The sequence below is a fragment of the Salvia splendens genome, chromosome 6 (genome assembly GCF_004379255.2).
Source record: "Salvia splendens isolate huo1 chromosome 6, SspV2, whole genome shotgun sequence".
NCBI lineage: Eukaryota > Viridiplantae > Streptophyta > Magnoliopsida > Lamiales > Lamiaceae > Salvia > Salvia splendens.
In genome coordinates, this window is record NC_056037.1 from 37,978,468 (window position 1) to 37,997,873 (window position 19,406).

Sequence of the window (19,406 nt, forward strand, 5' to 3'; positions counted from 1 at the left end):
CTCGGCGGAGCCGGCAAATCGGCTGAGCGGCTTCTTCAACCGATCTCACTGTTTCCGGCATTGCTCGAAGTTGTGGGGCTTCCTCGCCGCTGGTTTGAACTGGACGTAGCTCTGGCTAATGCGCCACCACATCCAGTCGATGTGTTGGTTCGCCCCGACGTATGGATCCTCAACCACACTGATCCACGCCTTCGCTAGCGTGACGCACTCGTCCGAGCTCCAGATGGTCCGCCGTCCGCTTGGTCCCGCTGGATCCCTCCCCCACGTCACCAGCGTACGTCGGGACGCCCCGTCCCCTGCCCCTCCTTCGTCCTGGCCTCCCCCTCCTCTCTGTCGCCGGCGGAGTCTCCCGGATCGGAGAAAGCCCCAACTCATCGAACGAGAACGTGTCAATGCCAGCGAACTGAGTGTCGAGAGGAGGACTCATTGGGTTGTCCGTCGACAGTAAGTCCATAAAGGGCCGATAGACGTTGTCCACCAGCGATTGGGGGACTGGCGGCCTACTCCCCCCGAAGCGCCAGACGATCCATGCATCATCCCGGGCATCATCATCCCCGGCATCTGGGGCATCATCCCCGGCATTTGGGGCATCTCCCCCAGCATTTGGGGCATCATCCCATACCACTGTGGGTACATGTTGTAGTACCCCAGCATCATGCCCGATGACATTTGAGATTGGGGCAGCATCCCCGGAATTTGGGACATCGACTGGGAAAATTGCGTACTCCTACTGATGGGAAAATGCGGCACCGGTGAATCGCTCGAGGCTAGAGAATAATCGCTATCGTGGTGCTCCATTGATGATTCGAAAGAAAGGTATTTAGAGAGAGAGATACTCGTTAAAACAAGTGGTGCGAATGAAATGAAATTCAACTAGATGTATTTATAGAAAATCAAAAAAAAAATAATGCAAAGGACGGAATTTCGTGATAGTCCACGCAATGGCGAACGTCAGGACGGAATTCCACGGAAGACCACAAACCTGCGATTTCCTCTTCCGAATTCCGTATCCGCGCGTGTGGCCTAATGGCGGACATCCGCCACAGAATTCCGCCACGTCCGTGGGAATTCCGAGTCGAAGTCCGCCATTGCGGATGCTCTTAATTGATTTTTCCTACTTTCTTGTACTAAGCGAATAATAGATTTCTATAATTCTATGCGCAACAAAAATAATTTGCTCTAATACAAACCAATTATCTATAAATTGATGGTAACTATTAATTTAAATTCCAAAATATATCTACTTTAATATGTTCCTAATTTTAAAAAAATAATTTAATTTTCCACATCATTAGTAATGAATATGTAGTCAAATAGTTTGCAATATTAAAGCTAATAGTACAATTTAATAAGAAACACAGGATTATACACATTTTCTTAGACAAAACACATGGGACATTAAAAGGATCAAATTCGAGCAAATCAAGTATTTCACATGAAGATGTAAATAACAAGTTTTAACAAGCGATGCAAAGCCTACTAAGACTACATTACAACAAAAAGCTGAAAATCATTTCAACTCAGGCCTTTTGTTTCTTCGGGACTCGATATGTTCCAACCACACAAGCATGGTCACGCTCAAAAGGTTCCAGAGTAACCTGTTCTGCAGGTTTGAACTGTTCGGCCTGCAATTTCTTCACTTCTTGCGCAAAGACGGCCTCAGCAGGAACAGTTGAATCTATGCAGTTAGCCTGAAGAGAAAGAAGCATTGGTTACAGATGTATTACAAACAACAGTAAAAGCTCAGTGATTCTTACAAACCTTGATAGATATGACGAAATGGCCACCAGCTTTAAGGAAATATGAGGCGTTTAGAGCCAAAATTCTTGCCTGAAGGAGATGAAGAAATCAAACAATTGGCAAAGTACCATCCAACACTATGTTCTAAGAACAAAAGACCTCGTGTAGTAAAACATGCTACAAGAAAATAAATGACCATGTGTGCCATCATGCACCAAATTACTTGCCCTGTCAGTGAAGGATAAATATGAGAGCAGTGCAACATAAGCAATCAAAGTTTAATGATATGATATAAACAAGATTTCTAACAAAATGTTTACAGTTTCAAAACCACTAAATATAGAAGACAAAACAAAAGGAAAATACAGTACATGTTAGGGATGTCTAACATCTAAAAGCTCAAACTAAAAAAGAAACAAATTAAAAAGCGTATCAGAAGCTCGGTTTTACATCATCCAAGAGGTCTTGAAGGGGAATCCGAGTAAATCATCATTGGCTCACATCAATTAATGCAATGTAACAAGAATGAAAATAAACACTCTACAAAAGTATGAAGATATAATATCAGTGAAAACACTAGAAAAGCCAGTAATATATAGACACCTAAATAGTTTTATATAGACTAAAGATGAGTTTTAACAATAGATGGCTATTAGTTACACCTAAATAAGGGAGTGTGAATAAACAACTAATAGTAAAGTAAATAAGATAAATATCAGAGAAAACAATATATAAACACATATATACATACATAGGTTCATAACAATATATGTTTGGGTTGTCCAAATGAAGCCAAAAACCAAAACATAATAAAAACATAAAAATCACAAATGAAAAAAGAATCAAATTCAAAAACGCATCAGAAGCTCAGTTTTACATCATCCAAAAGGTCTTGAAGGGGAATCCGAGTTAAATCATCATTTGCTCACATCAATTGATGCAATGTAACAAAAACAGAAAAGGGAAAGGGAAAATATGAAGATAAAATATCAATGAAAGTATTAGAACAACTAGTAATAGATAGTACACATATTTATAGGTTTATATAGGCTACACACAAAGATTTAACAATGGATAGATAGCACTTAGACCTAAATAATACAAGAAAAAACAGCAAATGAGAAAGCAAACTTGATCAGGCTAAGCCACATCAGAGAAAACTTCTACTAATATAACTATATACACATACTTACATAGTTTCATATAGACTAAAGATGAGGTTTCAACAATATACAGTTGGTGGTAACTAAACAACAAATGGGGAAGCAAACCTGATCAGGCTGAGCAACATCGGAGAAAATAACATCAACCATCCCAACAAGCATCCTATACTTAGCCGGATGCCTTGCATCTTCAATGATGGGGATAACATTGGTTCGTTTCTTCGCCATGTTCACTAAGTCCCTACCACTTCTGTGTGAAAACTCAACTGCATACACCACACCCTCCTAAAAAACCAAATAAACAAGCAAACTTCAATAAACCAAATAAGTGAGAAACCATCAATTGCACAAAGCTTATAACAAATGAAATCATCAATTACACAAAGCTTATAACAAATGGATGCATCAATTACTCACAGGTCCAACAAGGTCAGAAACGTGAGAAACAGTTGTTCCGGAAGCAGCACCAAGGTAAAGAACACGTGCACCAGGTTTCTTCATCCAAAAAAAACATATATTCAATCAGAACTAAATCAAAATTGAAAATATATCATTAAATATCAAATTGTTGATAAACTCACAATCCAAATATTGTCGACTCCGCCAAGAATAGCAGCAGCCAGCTTAGAACGGAAGGGATTCCAAACTCTGTATTCAACCTTGGTTCCATCTTCGTTCTGGTAAAATCAATAAATAAAATAACAAATTGCTTCAATTGTGTAATTAAAACAGCAATGCAATCAAATTAACACAATACCTGAACAGAAACCCTCTTCTCGTTGTAGACGGCTTCACCAGGCACCAGATTTTTCGTGCAGAGAGCATCTTCCTTCCCCTTAGCAATGAAAACACCGTCGTGTCTATGTGGCTCAACCACGACCTTACTTCCGCCCTTCATCCCCGGTCCTCCTCTTCCACCTCTGCCGCCGCGCCCGCCTCTACCTCCGGCGCCTCTGCCGCCACCTCTCCCACCTCCGCGCTTCATTCCGCTGCTTCTTCCGCCGAAATCGCCTCCCCTACCTCCGCTTCTGCCAAATCCACCGCGTCCGCCGCTTCTCCCACCGCCATCACCTCGGCCGCCCCTAAACCCTCCGCGTCCTGCAAAATAATCAAATTGCTTTCAGCTGATTTAGTTACTCTACTTGTTTTGTTGACAGATACCAAAAATGTGGGAGAAGAGCAATATACTACCTCCTCGGGTTGGTGTTGTGGCAACCATGACTGCGAATTGGAAGCTTGGAGGAGAGTGAGAGAGCTGCTGAATTAGGGTTTATCAGATTCGGCTGCAATTGGTGTGAAATGTTGGCTTTGATTTATAGAGTATCTAGGGTTTAGGCATTAGGGTTTTCGGGAGTTTGTCTATTTATGGTTCAATCCTCTTACTTTAGTTGTTTTCTAATTTGGCCCCACTAATTCTTAATTGGGCCAACATAATTCATTGGACTTTTGAGTTAGGGCTTTAGATGTAAGTATGTTATAAAAAACTTCCTAAATTATGGCTTGCAATTATTAGTGATTGGGCTTTAATGAGCAAAAGCCCAATAGCTCAAGTGAACTCCTACCAAGCTTATATTTCTTGTGTCCCACCATTTTTTACTCTTTATTTTCCTTATGTCAAAAAAAAATATTTGGCATTCTTTAGATGGGCCTAAAATGAGATGATGATTACTAGTGCAGTTAGTGGGGGTGAAAAAAAGGTGGAATATAAAGGCAATAGAATTTGCTAGCAAAAAGGACCATGAAGCCTATGCCTATGTACATAGTTTAATAAAGTAAAACTATATGAATAGGAGAGGTTTAAACAAGCCACTATAGTCTATAATACACGGCTTGAGAAATTAGCAGATACAATAACTAATCATGCTTGCATTATTGAAACAAGCTCTCCATTCTTGTTTCTCTTGACTTTCGACAAAACTGACGTTGTTATGAACTCAACCTGCTTCAACAAAATTATGATAAAAGGTGTGTACAAAAATGAATTAATCTGATTATTTGGTGAGTTTATTTTATAGTGGGCTGATGGGCTGTGATTATCTAGTCAAGCCCAATACATAAAAAGTTGGGCACAACCAAATGTTTTACAGCAATCTAGCTTGAAATTGGGCTAGTTTGGGCTGAGACGTTTGTGCGTGCGCTCTATTAGAGATAACTCGAACTCCCAGTCTATACGAATTAGAAAAATCATTTTAACAATTGAATTATGATTTATTGTCGTCATTTAATAGTTTATTTACATATTTTCATTCTCTAAGTAACTATTTTTATGATTGACTTTACATTTGTTAAAGTTTAAGGAGTACTGTATTTCACAAAAGAAAAAATAAATACTACACATGCTTGTTTACTAAGTTTATTTCAGACGATCTCACAAAGATATTTGATCTAAAAAGATAAATATTGCGTCTTTGAGCTTTTGAGCTTAAGGAATTCACAATAGTGGACGATAGCCCGAATGATGCTATAGTCCACTATTGCAAGTACTCGCCCCAAGCCCCCGCCCCAGCCATCCGCTCTTCACATGGTCCACGCCCAGACGATAATTTGATAGTTTTTATATTTTATTTTGCCTCCTTTTTTCACTCTATAAATACACCCACTGTATTTTATTTGAAAACACAAAATTAAAAAAAGAAGTACAAAATGGTTGTGAAATGATAGGACATATGTATAATTCAGGCTATTGCATGTGTATGAGATGGAAATAAAATGCTGATATGGCAGATGAAAAATGGAGATAAGGCGAGTGCATAGGGTGTGCTATTGTACATGATCTTTAATTTAAGTTCTCTGATTTAGTTGATTCCCATAATTTTGGGTGCATAAGTAACTACTAAAAATTGAAAGAATAGTATTATTTTCAGAAATAAAATCCTGTCAACTTACACAAATACTGAAATACCACGTGCTTTAGGCTTTGCTAGATATTAAGACACAAAATCTGTCCACAAAATCCTGCCAACTTATGCAAATACAACATGTCATTAGTGTTTGAAAGTTGTCTGCACAATTTTGGGATTTGATTTGGTTATTGTTTAACTTATGGTTTTTCGTTTTTTATAAGAATTAAGATAACACAGCGGTTGCTTTGTTTAAGAAAATTGTGTTCTACTATGTGTGATACGAGATATGCATCATTTATATTGTCATGTGTTACTATTATTGTTTGCTTTATGAATGTTTGTTACTTGGTTTTATATTGCCTATAGTATTGATTTTGTTGCTAACTGGATTGTTACGTTACTACTTTTGATAAGCTCTACTCGTTAATTTCTGACTCAGTATTTTTTTTTCATTAAACAAAGGTTTGAAAGCAGCACTAGAAGAAGAGTTTGGTATAGACTTTTAGAACATATAATAAGTGAATGATATAAAAAGAGAGACAAGAATACCTAATTACCGGATAAACGTATGAACCAAAACCAACATATGCCACTTTTAATGTATTTCCTAGAAATTCATTTGGTCAAATATTCAATGAAATAATGGAATCCTTGAAGGCTTGAATCATAAACCGTCGGTATATAGGGACAAAAATATTGATTTCAATCATTTATTCACTAAAATTAATAATTATTATGATAAATCGAATAATATATAAATCCAAATGTAAGCACACTATCTTGAATAATGAATAGTCATAGTCTTTTATGTGTTACAAAATGTTCAAAAGTGTTGTTGAAATGAGATATACAAATCTTGCCGGGTGAAATTACAATGGAAAATAAAACAAGAAAATTACGCGGAAAATAACTGAACAAAATACATCGAAAACTTGTGGAAAGTGATAAGCCGAGTCGAGGAGTCCTCTTTCCGCAAAACAAGATATGCCCCGGTAGTGCTCACGGTTTGGCGTGTCGTCCCCAAAGATAAAATGACTTCATCTCTGAAGTAGCAGCACCGCTAGCAGCAGAGCTCCGGCGAACGGTAGTAAGGCGGGGGCAGAGCTTCGACGGGGAAGATTATGCAGAGAGGGAGAGAGCGTGAATGCAAGATGCTTGTGTATGTTCTGTATAGAATGCAATGGATGCATGCCTATTTATAGGCCAAGTCCACTGCACGACATTGATGGAGTCAACAGTCATTATGTGTGCCATGATGGCTTGACTGTAACCGCAGGGGGTTATTGACTGTTGCACTAGCCAGTGGGAGCCGAAGAGGCACGGCGCACCTGGACATGCTACTCGATGGGATACACCATGGACCGTCGGGGGTCCATCGGGGACCTTTTGTCTCCCGTTATGCGTCGGGGTCCAGCGGGACCATGACGTGGACCAGGACCCGTCGGGGATAGCGTGGAGTTTGGGGTTGTCTAAAAAGAACAAGCGAGGCTCGAACCACGCTCAACGACCAGCCCAAAGGCACAAGGCACCCGGTGCACGGGGCACAGTGCGCGGGTCGCGGGCGGCGGCGGCGCGCGCGTGTGGGCTCTGTCACCCGTCTTATTCCACGATAATTATTACACATGATAATTCATCTGATTAAATACTTCATCAAAGAAGTTTATCATCCCCAGTGTGGGATAATTAACACCTAGTTAATTAATCTCCTAGTCTTTTAACATAGCTCATTTCTAGTTTTATTGTGACCAACTTTAATATATTATTTCTCACTCACCGGGAATCGGATTTGAGAAAATGAATATACTACGGTCATCTACTCGGAACGTAGATCGACGTTATTGCATTTAATTTCACAAAATTAAATGTCTTGTAACATTTATTATTAGTCAAAAATTATTTGACCAAGCACGATTCCAACAAAAAGCACATCAGTTAGTATATTCTATAGAAGTACAGAACTATATAATTAATTATAGTATTATACTTTTAACATTAAATGAAAAAGGAAGAAAAACAATTTTCATGTGAACAAGACTTGTTTGATTGAAACTGAGGAAAGACTATTCCATTGGAATACTTAATTGTTCTCTTCATACATTGCAAGTATAAGTCGAAGAAATAGGTGCTTTTCATAAAGACATCTAACGTTATTTGGTCTATTGACATTCAAAATATTGTCTTCAAGGCATGTTTTTTCTCATTCTAGAGTTTAGTTCCCGTTGCAAATTGAAAGAGGTTTGGAACCCTAGATTCATGTTCCTACAGATAATTGTTAATCCAAGGAGAGATCGTCCTTTCGTATTATAAATAAAATCACAAGAAGTTGGATTTTCTTTTTAATTTTAGAAGAAAAATTGATAAGTTGTGAAATATCTTTTTAGACTCACAATGTAACGTAAAATGTCAGTGTCGAGTACATATCACATTTTCCTCACATTTAAAAACTGAAGTGGTTAAAGGAGAAGCTATGTCAATTGTCACTTCCCACGTTAATCATTATATCTTTCCAAATTAAAATCACATTTAATTTTGCTGGAATTTAATAATCTTTTCAATTTATTTTCTTTTCCTGAAATTTTAACAACTAATTACTGTGCAGCTTTAATCCTTTTTGGGGAAAAAAATTAAAAATAAAAGTTCGAATCCTTTTTGTGAAATAGTTAAATGCATTTCCTATTTTCTGAATTTTAGCATCTTTTAATTGACCCATTTGGGTTTTACATTATTTAAATTAACTAAATTATAATATATTTCTTAAATTGAACAATTAAAACAATTTTATTACAAGTTGTGTAGTTGTTAATTTGTTGAGTTCCAAATCTCTTTCACTCTTTATCTTTTGTTAAATTTTATTGTGCGGGTCTTTGTCTGAAGAGTGAGCGTCATAGTTAGATTTTTACACATGATGTCTACTTTTTCCAATTGATATTAATCATGTGCAACCAATAAAAACTTGATATAGGGAGACTTTATTAAATTTCCTGGGTAGTTCCTTCTTCTTTCAAATAGCTGTAAACAAGCAAATACTACATAATACTCGATTTTATATTATTTTATTATGACAATTTCATCACGAAAAATGGGATCAACCCAGTTTTAGAGTTATAGTTTAGTTGTTTAGTTTCATGGTTTTCTGAATTTTGCTATTAGACTCTTCTGCTAATCTGCATATCTTTTCTAATGGTTGTCCATTATTTTTTTTATACAGAAAATTTGGATTAAACATTTGTTTTTTATTTATTTACCATGTGATCATTATTTTTGTTGTGATTTATATTTTGAATAATTTTATAATATTAGGTTGCAATTTATTTTATTTTTGGCTTGAATATTTTATATTAACATACTAAGAAAATATTCGAGATAAATTGCTAGAATAAAATTCTTTTAAAGGAACCATGAATGATACTACTAGTGTATAATTAAATAAAAAAAGCCTGTAATTTTAAAAACAAAAATATATTTAAAATTTGAGTTGTTTCTGTTATATGAAAAAAATCCAATAAATAGGGAGAGTGAATTTTACTAGTGTATAAATAAAAAAATATATATGAGGAGCCGTCATACTTCCTTAAATTTCCATATTTCAAAATTCAACCTAAAAATAGCTCACCTATATATCATTTTTATTTAAAAAGAAAAACATAACTATTGTAATATCTAAAAGACTAAAACTGTCAATAAATTAATTATAATTATGTTATCTGCCTTAATTTATGACTACCTCTCGTCATCTAATCAACTTAACTTGTACCGATAAAAAAATACACTATGTTTCTTCAAAATATAAAAATTGTATAGCAAATTACTCTTTGTTTTAAATCATTCAATGACCAAAGACAGTCACTTTCAGACACTAGAATGAAATCAATTCACTAATAAAATTTAGAAAATAAAAGCACACAAAATGAATACTTTAAAAGCAACCAAGCGCACTAGAAGAAAAAAATATTAGTCATAATAAAGCTATAATTATCCCACCAAAATTAAAATAAGGGTCAAATTAACAAAACAAAAAACGTTTCGTCCCAATTATGGCCCCTCTCCCAAATTTTCAAAATCAGTAGGAAAAATAATGACGTTTTTAATTTGTTAGCAATAACTATTACTCCATGGCAAAAATATCTACTTACAAAGACATTATTATTATTTTTTTTGTATTAAATGATGCTGCTTTTTATAAACAAATAATTATAAATTTTTGAAGGTCGCACCATGTTATGATTAAAATTCCGGAATGATAGGAAATCGCGTCGAACGTCGCGGGAGCTTTGCCCGTCGATCAATCCGGCGTCGAATTCTAGTGTTCGTGCTTTGTGCACGAAGAAAGGAACGATAAATTGCAAAAAAAAGTGTTTTATTTCTTGAAGAAAAGAATGAAATAGATGCCCTATTTATAACTAATTGCCTAAGCTATTTACGGTAATTAAAAGATTCTAACTTAATCCAAAAAGGATTCTAACTAATCAAAAAAGATTCTAACTAATTTAAGGATCCTAACCGACGAAGGACTCTTCCTTAACGAGGGACAAATTCGCCATACCGCGCGGGTCTCCTCGTTATCCTCCGTTGCGATCGGTCTCGACGCGACGGTGCCGCTTGTCTCTGCTCCGTCGCCACGTTTGTGTCGACGTCAAGTTCTGCTTCGTGTGACGCCTCGCGCTCCTTTAGTCTCGCCGACGGGGGACCCGTAACACACCATAATAAGTTTGAATCCAACAAATGCCAATACTTACACATAACATTGTTTTCTTTATTAGTAGATCATATTGTTTAACATACTAGGGGAGATGTTCACAAATCATTCTCGATCGTCACATCAGTTACAACTTTACTAAAAATTTCGCTACAGGGTAAATACAAACAAATATAACCGAATAACTTTGAAAGTAAGATGAACGATCGAGAATATGACAAAAATTTAGTGTATTTTTCCGACAACCTATATAAATTAGTATCCTTTTTCTTTAGTGACAAATAATAGTGGCAACAATTTCTACCATTATTAATTTCGTAAGTCACGCAAACTCCATTTCAATGCGCTGTCTCTCTTCCCCATCTCTCTCAATGCGATCTCTTATGATAATAAATTAATTAATAAGCAAATCCAATTGTAAGCATACAATTATGAATTGTCATAGGCTTATAGTACGTGTTACAAAATGTTCGAAAGCATAAAATGTTAAAAGCACATCATTCAGTATTGTATGAATGAATATATATAAATAGAAGTATAGAACTCTATAATTAATTATAGTATTATCACTTTTAACATTAAATGAAAAGGAGAAAAAACATATTTCTATGTGAACACGACTTGTTTGATTGAAATTGGGAAAGACTATTCCATTGGAATCCTTAATTGTTCTCTTCATACATTATTAGTAAAAGTCGAAAAAATAGGTGATTTTCTTAAAGTTTTTTCTCATGCAATATGCTCTATTGACATTCAAAACATCGTCCTCCATAGATGTTTTTCTCGTTCTTGAGTTTAGTTCCCGTTGCTAACCGAAAGAGGCTTGAAACCCGAGATCCATGTCAAACGACAAATAATTGCTAACCCGAGGAGATATCGTCCTTTGTACTGAAAATGGAATCACGAGAAGTTTAATTTTCCTTTTGATTATAAATGAAACCTCGATAAGTAAGTTGTGAAATATCTTTTTGAGCCCATAATGTTAAATGTCAAGTCTCCAAATCCTTATTACATTTTCCACACTAAATATGCTGGAATTTAATACACTTTTCCATTTATTTCCTTTTCCTTTGTGAGAAAATGGAACAACTAATTAATGTACAGCTTGAATCCCTTTGTGTAATTGCAATCCCCATTTTCTGAATTTTAGCATCTTCGACATGATCCAACTGGATTTTAAATAAACTAAATTATACTTATATATTTCTCTAATTGAACAATTAAAATAATTATGTAAATGTACAAATACTGCAGTTTCTTAATTGCTGAGTTTGAGTTTCCTTTCACTTTTTTCTTCTTTTGTCAGTGTCTTTGTCTAAAAAATGTTAGATTTTCGCACATGACATCTACTTTTTTAATCGATGTTTATCATTAGAAGCCAATATACAACTTGATTTAGGGATATTTTATCAATATTTTTAGGCAGTTCTTTCATCTTTTAAATATAGGTATTTTATTATGTCAGTTTCATCAAGAAAAATGAGACCAACACATTTTTGAGCTATAGTTTAGTTGTTTGGTTTCGTTTTTTTTTTCTGATTTTTGTTATAAGATGAACATTTACTCTTTGTTTATCGTGTGATAATTATTTTTTATTGTGGTTTATATTTTGAATAGTTTATTTTTTTTACCTGAACATTTTATAACATAGTTTAGGTAAATTGCTAGAATGATATTCTTTTTAATGGCCTGTAATTTTGAAACAAAATTATATTTTAAATTTGAGCTATTTTTGTTATATAAAAGTGCAATATATAGACAGAGAGAATTTTACTGGTGAATAAATAAAAAAGATATGAGAAACCATCATCATACTTCCTTAAATTTCCATATTTCAAAATTGAATCTAAAAATCACTCACCTATATATAGAATTTATATTTTTAAAAAAATTCCAACATAACCATTGTAATTACTACTAGCGGATCTGTGTGGATGTTGCTTTCAAATCTAAAACATGTCAACTATTTAATTCTAATCATATTATCTGCCTTAATATATTGACTACATCTCGTCATCTAATAAACTAAAGTACTAAACTTGTAACGATAAAAAAATACACAATGTTTCTTCAAGATTTAAAAATTGCAAAACAAATCACTCTCTGTTCTAATTCATTTAGTGACCAAAGACAGTCACTTTCATTCACTATGTTGCCCTTCTTAAAATGAAAATAACTCACTAATAAAAATTAGAAAATAAAAGCACACAAAAGGAATACCTCAAAAGCAAGTTCACTAGAGAAAAAGGTTTTATTCCTAAAAGAACAAAAAAATATAGTAATAAACCTATAATTATTAAAATACAATTATAATTATCTCATCAAAATCAAAATAAATGTCAAATTAGCAAGAATAAAGTTTGATCAAATTATGGTCCTCCTCCAAAATCTCAAAAGTAGGAAATATAGTAACATTTTAATTTGTCGGCAATTACTATTATACGACAAAAGTATCTATGCTTATGACGACATCATTTTTGCTTACGTCACACTGATTTTGTAACCAAACGATGTTGCTTTTAATGAATAAATAAATACGGAGTATTAAACTTTTGAAGGCCGCGTTATGGTAAATTTGAAGTCGACAAATGCCATCACTAACACATAACATTGTTTTTCTTTATTTATATCGCTCAACTTACTAGGGGAGACGTTCACGAACCATTCTCGGCTGTCACACATCAGTTACAACTTTACCAAAAACTTCGCTTTAAGGTAAATACAAACAAATAGGACCGACTAATTTTGTAAATCGACGAGCGACCGAGAGTACGACAAAAATTTAGTAGGATTATTTTTCCGACAATTTGCCCTAAATAAATTAGTATTCTTTTCTTTAATGACGAATAATAATGGCAATAATTGCTACTATTATTAAATTCATCACTCAGACAAACTCCATTTCTATGTACTCTCTCTGTCTCTCTTTCTTCCCCATCTCTCTCTACTCGATCTCTTATGATAATCCGAGTTTCACACACACACAAACACGCACTTGAATTATTACGGCGTAGTTCTCAAGCATTCAGGCGCTAGGGATTTGTTTAAGCTCTCCGTACACCCCTAATTTGGGATAGATTCTGCAGGATTTAAGTGAGCTGTTTGCTGGTTTGGTCGTGGGATGTGAGAGAGCTCCGAAGTTGGAGGTATGATTTTGAGTTATTTGCTGTGATTTTTCCAGTTTATAAGCTTAATTTATTAGTAGAGTGTCGGCAATTTTGTGAAGTATGCTTAGATCTGTAGTGTGAAGCTCTGATTTTGGATATCGATTGCATTTTTGTTGCTGTTACTGGTTGTTTTGAGATCAGAGGCGTCGATTGATTATATTTTTGGCGGTAAATAGGAAAATTATTGGAAATTTAGGAGTTCTGTTTGTAGTTCGGGACGGGAGGATTCCTCAATTTTGGGTTAAATTAATGATTTTGCTAATTTTGGCGAGTTTTGAGATTTTGAAATTTAGATGATTCTGTAAGAATGGGTTTCATTGTCAATGGGAAAGCGTGCGGCTCGTTGAATTGCGTCCTGTAACTGCTTATCTTAACTAAAAATAAAATAAGAAAAAAGGAAGAAAAGCAGAATTAGGATAATTAATGGGGTTTCTTGTGTGGATCTCTAGCTGTCTATTTATAGAAAGTGTTTCAGGGATAATGTTAATTAGGATTATGCTTTATGGCCAATTGAATTGTGGGATTGGTAAGTATCTTTTGTTTTGGAGTGAATAAATTGATGCAAACAATAGATGTTTTTATTGTGATTAATTGGTATATTCATTAGGTGAAATTGGATGTATGTTCCTACTCTTTTTGTCAAAGCTTAGAGTCTGTAGTTCCTTAAATGCACGAGCGCTTTTGAAAGTTTCTGTTTGCAGAAAATATGCCTTCGTGGTGGGGAAAGTCATCGTCAAAAGAAGCGAAAAAGAAAACAACCAAGGAAAGCTTTATCGACACATTTCATAAGAAGTTCAAGAGTCCTGAAAGTAAATCTTCTGGTAGATCAGCAGGGTCTAGAAGACGTTCGAGTGACACTGGTTTAGAAAGAGGGTCTCAGTCACGTGTTCCGTCAAGGTCCCCATCACCTTCCAAGAATGTAGCACGGTGTCAAAGTTTTGCGGAAAGGCCTCAGTCACAGCCACTTCCTGTGCCAGACCTCCGCTCAGCCAAGGTCAGTCGTTCTTATTCTGGAATAAGCGAAACAGCAAAGCCGAAAACAGAAAAGGTTTGCAAAGCATCATTGTTTCTGCCTCTGCCGAGGCCCGCATGCATCCGCCAGAGACTGGAACCTTCTGAATTGGATGCTGAGTTGGCAGTTGCTTCAGTCTGTAGTGAGTGTTCTATTGAGAGTGATGATCCAGTTGATTCACGTCAGCGAAGTCCTCTGGCAAACGACTATGATAATGGGTGTAGGACTGCTGCAGGCAGCCCCTCAAGGTTTGAAATTTATTTTTGAAGTGCATTTTCTCTTTTGTGTTTGTTTCTGTATAATATGTGATATCTATCTTACTAAAATGAGGCATTCTTCTCCCTGTGTTTTCCATGTGAAGCATTTCTCTTAAGGATCAACCTCCTGTTCCACCAATAATCTCAAAAGTCGCACCTGTTCCTGTAAACCTCTCCTCCAATAAACATTTGAACTCTTCACCTCCAAGAAGACGCCTTTTGAATGGTCACATGGCAAATTTACAAGTCCCGCAGCATAGTGCCTTTTCCAGTGCTCCTGATAGCTCAAGGTCCAGTCCCTCTAGAAGTCCAATGAGAGCCTATGCTTATGAGCCAGTTACAAATACTGTTTATACAACCGGAAAGCTTTACACCGATTTTCCAATTCTTGGATCTGGTCAATGCTCTCCTGGGTCAGGCCAGACTTCTGGCCATAACTCAATGGGAGCCGATATGTCGGGGCAATTATTTTGGCAGCCTAGTCGAGGAAGCCCAGAATATTCTCCAACTCCTAGTCCTCGAATGACAAGTCCTGGCCCTAGTTCCCGAATCCATAGTGGTGCTGTGACACCACTTCATCCTATAGCTGGAGGGGTACATTCTGAGTCTCAGACTAACTGGCCTGAAGATATGAAACAACAAAGCCATCCTCTGCCACTTCCTCCCATATCAGTGTCCAATTCCTCACCCTTCCCTCATCAGAATTCAGCTGTGACCTCACCTTCTGTGCCGCGTAGTCCTGGCAGAGCAGAGAATCTACCAAGCCCTGGCTCACGTTGGAAGAAAGGGAAGTTGCTTGGTCGAGGCACATTTGGACATGTCTATGTTGGGTTTAACAGGTGCGGTAACCTGATTGCACATCCTATTTCCTTCCCTGAGTCCCCCTGTTTCTATTTTCTTGTGGAAGCTCTTGTTTTCTTTTTCATTTCCTGAGTAATGGTTTTGAACTATTTGGTTTAGTGAAACTGGTGAAATGTGTGCCATGAAAGAGGTTACATTATTTTCTGATGATGCAAAATCGAAGGAAAGTGCAAAGCAGTTAGGACAGGTGAGTCTTTTTGGCATTTGGATTTATTGAGAGGCAAGTTGAAGATTCTTACATATTCTTTTATTTTGCCTACAGGAGATCACGCTGTTGAGTCGCTTGAGACATCCTAATATTGTGCAGTATTATGGATCTGAAACGGTCAGTTTTACTTTGGAAAAATATTGCTCATTGGCAACTATGGTTTCTAAATGCATTGGGTCTTTTATTGGCTTAGAAACCCGATAGTTAAAGAAAGTTTGCATGTATTATTAAATGGCTTAGAAAATTTGTGGAAACGCCATAACTAAGTAGTCCTTTGTAGAAATCACGGTTTCGTGACATGTAATTTCATCTTCAATGGTGCACTGGCCATTTTCCTTAATCCTTGGTTTATACTGAATTGATCTACCTTTAACAGGTAGGTGATAAATTATACATATATCTGGAATATGTATCTGGTGGTTCCATCCATAAGATTCTACAGGACTATGGAAAACTAGGAGAATCGGCCATCCGCAGTTACACTCAGCAAATTTTGTCAGGGCTTGCATATTTACATGCTAAAAACACCGTGCACAGGTGAAGTGTTTTTTTTTTGTTTCATAAATGTTCTGTCAGAACTTTCATGCAAATGTATATCACTAAACGCCATCATGTACACAATGCTTCACATATACGCAGGGATATAAAAGGAGCCAATATACTCGTGGACCCAAATGGCCGTGTTAAGCTGGCAGATTTTGGGATGGCGAAGCATGTAAGCTTGTATTTTTATAGCTAACTTAGTCAAATTGTTAATAATCCAAAAAACTTGTGGAAGAGAAACTATTATAGAAATGACTGGTTAGGTTTAATCAAGTAATTTGACTACTGAGAAGCCTTCAAATCAATTTTGTTCGAATCTTAAAGAATACTCATATTGCTTATATAGGGTCAGGATCCTTCCGGCTTTAATTCTACTGGCACATGCAAATTTTTGTTTTATTGGTTTAGCATTGTATTTACACTATTACTGTTGTACAGATTACCGGGCATTCTTGTCCCTTATCGTTCAAGGGTAGTCCTTACTGGATGGCGCCCGAGGTTTGTCATTTCTACTATTTTCTTGGCTCCTGATTCCTTTCTTTTGCGGTAAAACTATGTTAACATCCTGCTGCTCTCTTAGGTTATTAGGAATTCAAATGGGTGTAGCCTAGCTGTTGATATATGGAGTCTTGGATGCACTGTCATAGAAATGGCGACGTCGAAACCACCTTGGTCCCAGTATGAAGGGGTCAGTACTTTGAGCTCTGTGGTTGAAGATTTGATGTTCAGTATATTGGTGGGTTATCTGACTTTTTTCACTTTGGTCTGGAAGGTCGCAGCTATGTTCAAGATTGGAAACAGCAAGGAACTTCCAACAATTCCAGATTACCTCTCAGATGATGGGAAAGACTTTGTGAGGCTATGCTTGCAGCGGGTTCCACAGAATCGTCCTTCAGCTGCTCAGCTTTTGGAGCACGCTTTTGTGAAAAATGTTGTGCCTCTGGAGAAACAAATACCTAGTCCAACCTCCTCAGATCATCCTTCAGTGACAAATGCTTCAAAATCTATGGTATTGCTCCTTAATATCTTGGCTTCCTGACACAACTAAGATTTTTAAATGCAATTTGTCGTCATCTTTTGTAAGGGAAGTTGATGCTCTGACATGTTTGTATCTTATGTTTTGGTCTTAATTGAAAGAGTCTTCATCTATGCCGCTAAAGGTCCCCAAAATTTATTGTCTGAACTCTGAAGCTATCGTAGCCTCGTCGATTAATGAAAAATGTGGTTTCTGTAATCCATGATATTTTATGAATCAGTTATACATAAACATCTCATGATTGTCCTCATGCTTGAGGCAGAGTTCTTTAACTTATCATCTTTGGAGTCTTGATTGCTAATCTATGGAAGCGAATGGCTTCGTGATCCTCAGAAACCTTATGGGACATTGATCTAAAAGTAACTTACCAAGTTTTTTGTTTAAGAATCCCAATCTGAACCATCCTTTATAACCCAAGGAAACTCTTCAGTCCTCACTGATAAGACGATATGTAGAAATTTTGTATTGGAGCTTTAATTTACACCACTGTAGCAGTGCTTGCAATTTTACATATTCTTGTGTATTTTTTAATAACATGCTCTCTGCATTTCTTTATAGGGCATCGGTAACGCAAGAGTTCATCAGCAATCGGATACAGAGAGACTTGCTATCCATTCATCTAGAATATCAAAATCTAATTTTCAATCTAGGTCTCTCTCTCTCTCTCTCTCTCTCTGTAAGCATGTGTATGCACCTTCTCCTGATTTCTCCCTTAGTATAGTTTGGCTACTCATTTTGCTACTTGTTTCGTAGTGTAAAAGTAGGACATGAAAAATATTCTCACCAGATAGTTCATATCTTGATCAATATGAATAATGTTTAGTACTCCATTGTGGTGTTGGACTTAATTTTCTTTTCCTTCGCTTTCCAGTGAGATGTACATTTCAAGGAACATATCATGTCCGGTCTCTCCAATCGGAAGTCCTCTTCTATATCCAAGGTCGCCCCAGCACTTAAGTGGAAGAATGTCTCCTTCACCTATATCAAGCCCCCGCACGACATCTGGTTCATCCACGCCTCTTACTGGTGGCATCGGTGCCATCCCGTTCCACAATCAGCCTATGTTATCATCGCAAGAGGGTTATGGGACCGGGAACTTGCACTTGCGCCCACCCAGCCACTCTTACTGGGATCCCGACATTCTCCGAGGGGCACAGCCAGGAAATCATGCCTTCCGGGAACTGACATCCTACGATAATGACGCTCTCGGAAAGCAATTCGTAAGGACTGCAAATGGAGATCTTTATGATAAACAGTCGGTGCTGGCTGATCGCGTGTCTCAGCAACTGCTCAGAGATCCCGCCAAGCTGAACCAGTCATTCGATCTCTCCCCTTCACCTCCATTCCCGTGCCAGCGTACAACCTGAGTATAGCCTTGTTCGTTGTCAACATAATTAGGAATTTTGGTGGTTGAGCAGTCACTATTTTTTGGCACACTACACAACCAGCCATCACCATTGTTTTATTTGTTGAGATGCTATTTTGAACAGCAGAGATGAAGAAGATCTTGCTTTTTGCAGCACTACCCTGCCTTCGCGCCGTGCCTGGTGCACGATGAACGCAGCTTCTAGGACGTTCTTTTCCTGATATGAAAATCTGACTGGTCCTAGCTATAGCTAGTGAGAGAGGTTGATTGACCTTGGTGATTACAGCTTCCATTGTATAGTCATTGTTGAATCTTTGATATATGAGGAAATCAAAATGTATATTTACATTATTGAATAGAAAGAGGGTATAAATCATCACCCCTGAGGTTAATTGATAGCTGTAGAACTATTACTATTACTGTTACTGTATGCGAACTGTTACTGCACTAAGTGAAAAATGGAGATAACAAATCCACATTTGCATTAACTCTCTGTTTATGTGTGTGTGTGTAT

General features: G+C 36.7%; 2 protein-coding genes and 2 non-coding genes across 5 annotated transcripts; 1 reads left to right on the forward strand and 3 right to left on the reverse strand.

The window, feature by feature from the left end:
* Window positions 1-1,377: 1,377 nt before the first annotated feature.
* On the reverse strand, window positions 1,378-4,239 carry LOC121808502 (rRNA 2'-O-methyltransferase fibrillarin 2-like). The gene is made up of 7 exons (XM_042209032.1): window positions 4,095-4,239; window positions 3,661-4,001; window positions 3,485-3,580; window positions 3,321-3,398; window positions 3,012-3,188; window positions 1,762-1,830; window positions 1,378-1,691 (listed from the first exon to the last, which is right to left on the reverse strand). Exons 1-7 carry the CDS (start codon window positions 4,120-4,122, stop codon window positions 1,521-1,523), a joined length of 960 nt encoding a protein of 319 aa, XP_042064966.1. The 5' UTR covers window positions 4,123-4,239; the 3' UTR covers window positions 1,378-1,520.
* On the reverse strand, window positions 2,169-2,239 carry LOC121810092. Its single transcript, XR_006052357.1, has one exon. It is a non-coding gene; the product is annotated as a small nucleolar RNA snoR60 (small nucleolar RNA).
* On the reverse strand, window positions 2,596-2,667 carry LOC121810091. Its single transcript, XR_006052356.1, has one exon. It is a non-coding gene; the product is annotated as a small nucleolar RNA snoR60 (small nucleolar RNA).
* A 9,100-nt stretch (window positions 4,240-13,339) lies between the features above and the next one.
* LOC121807949 (mitogen-activated protein kinase kinase kinase YODA-like) lies at window positions 13,340-19,380 on the forward strand. Of its 2 annotated transcripts, none has more exons than XM_042208287.1 (12): window positions 13,340-13,588; window positions 14,298-14,869; window positions 14,983-15,717; window positions 15,839-15,926; window positions 16,002-16,064; window positions 16,324-16,484; window positions 16,587-16,662; window positions 16,929-16,988; window positions 17,071-17,178; window positions 17,263-17,499; window positions 18,085-18,176; window positions 18,398-19,380. In XM_042208287.1, the coding sequence occupies exons 2-12, from the start codon at window positions 14,316-14,318 to the stop codon at window positions 18,891-18,893; spliced, it is 2,670 nt and encodes an 889-aa protein (XP_042064221.1). In that variant the 5' UTR covers window positions 13,340-13,588; window positions 14,298-14,315; the 3' UTR covers window positions 18,894-19,380. The 2 variants fall into 2 exon arrangements, with proteins under 2 accessions (XP_042064221.1, XP_042064220.1); XM_042208286.1 differs by having other exon boundaries at window positions 14,311-14,869.
* Window positions 19,381-19,406: the final 26 nt, after the last annotated feature.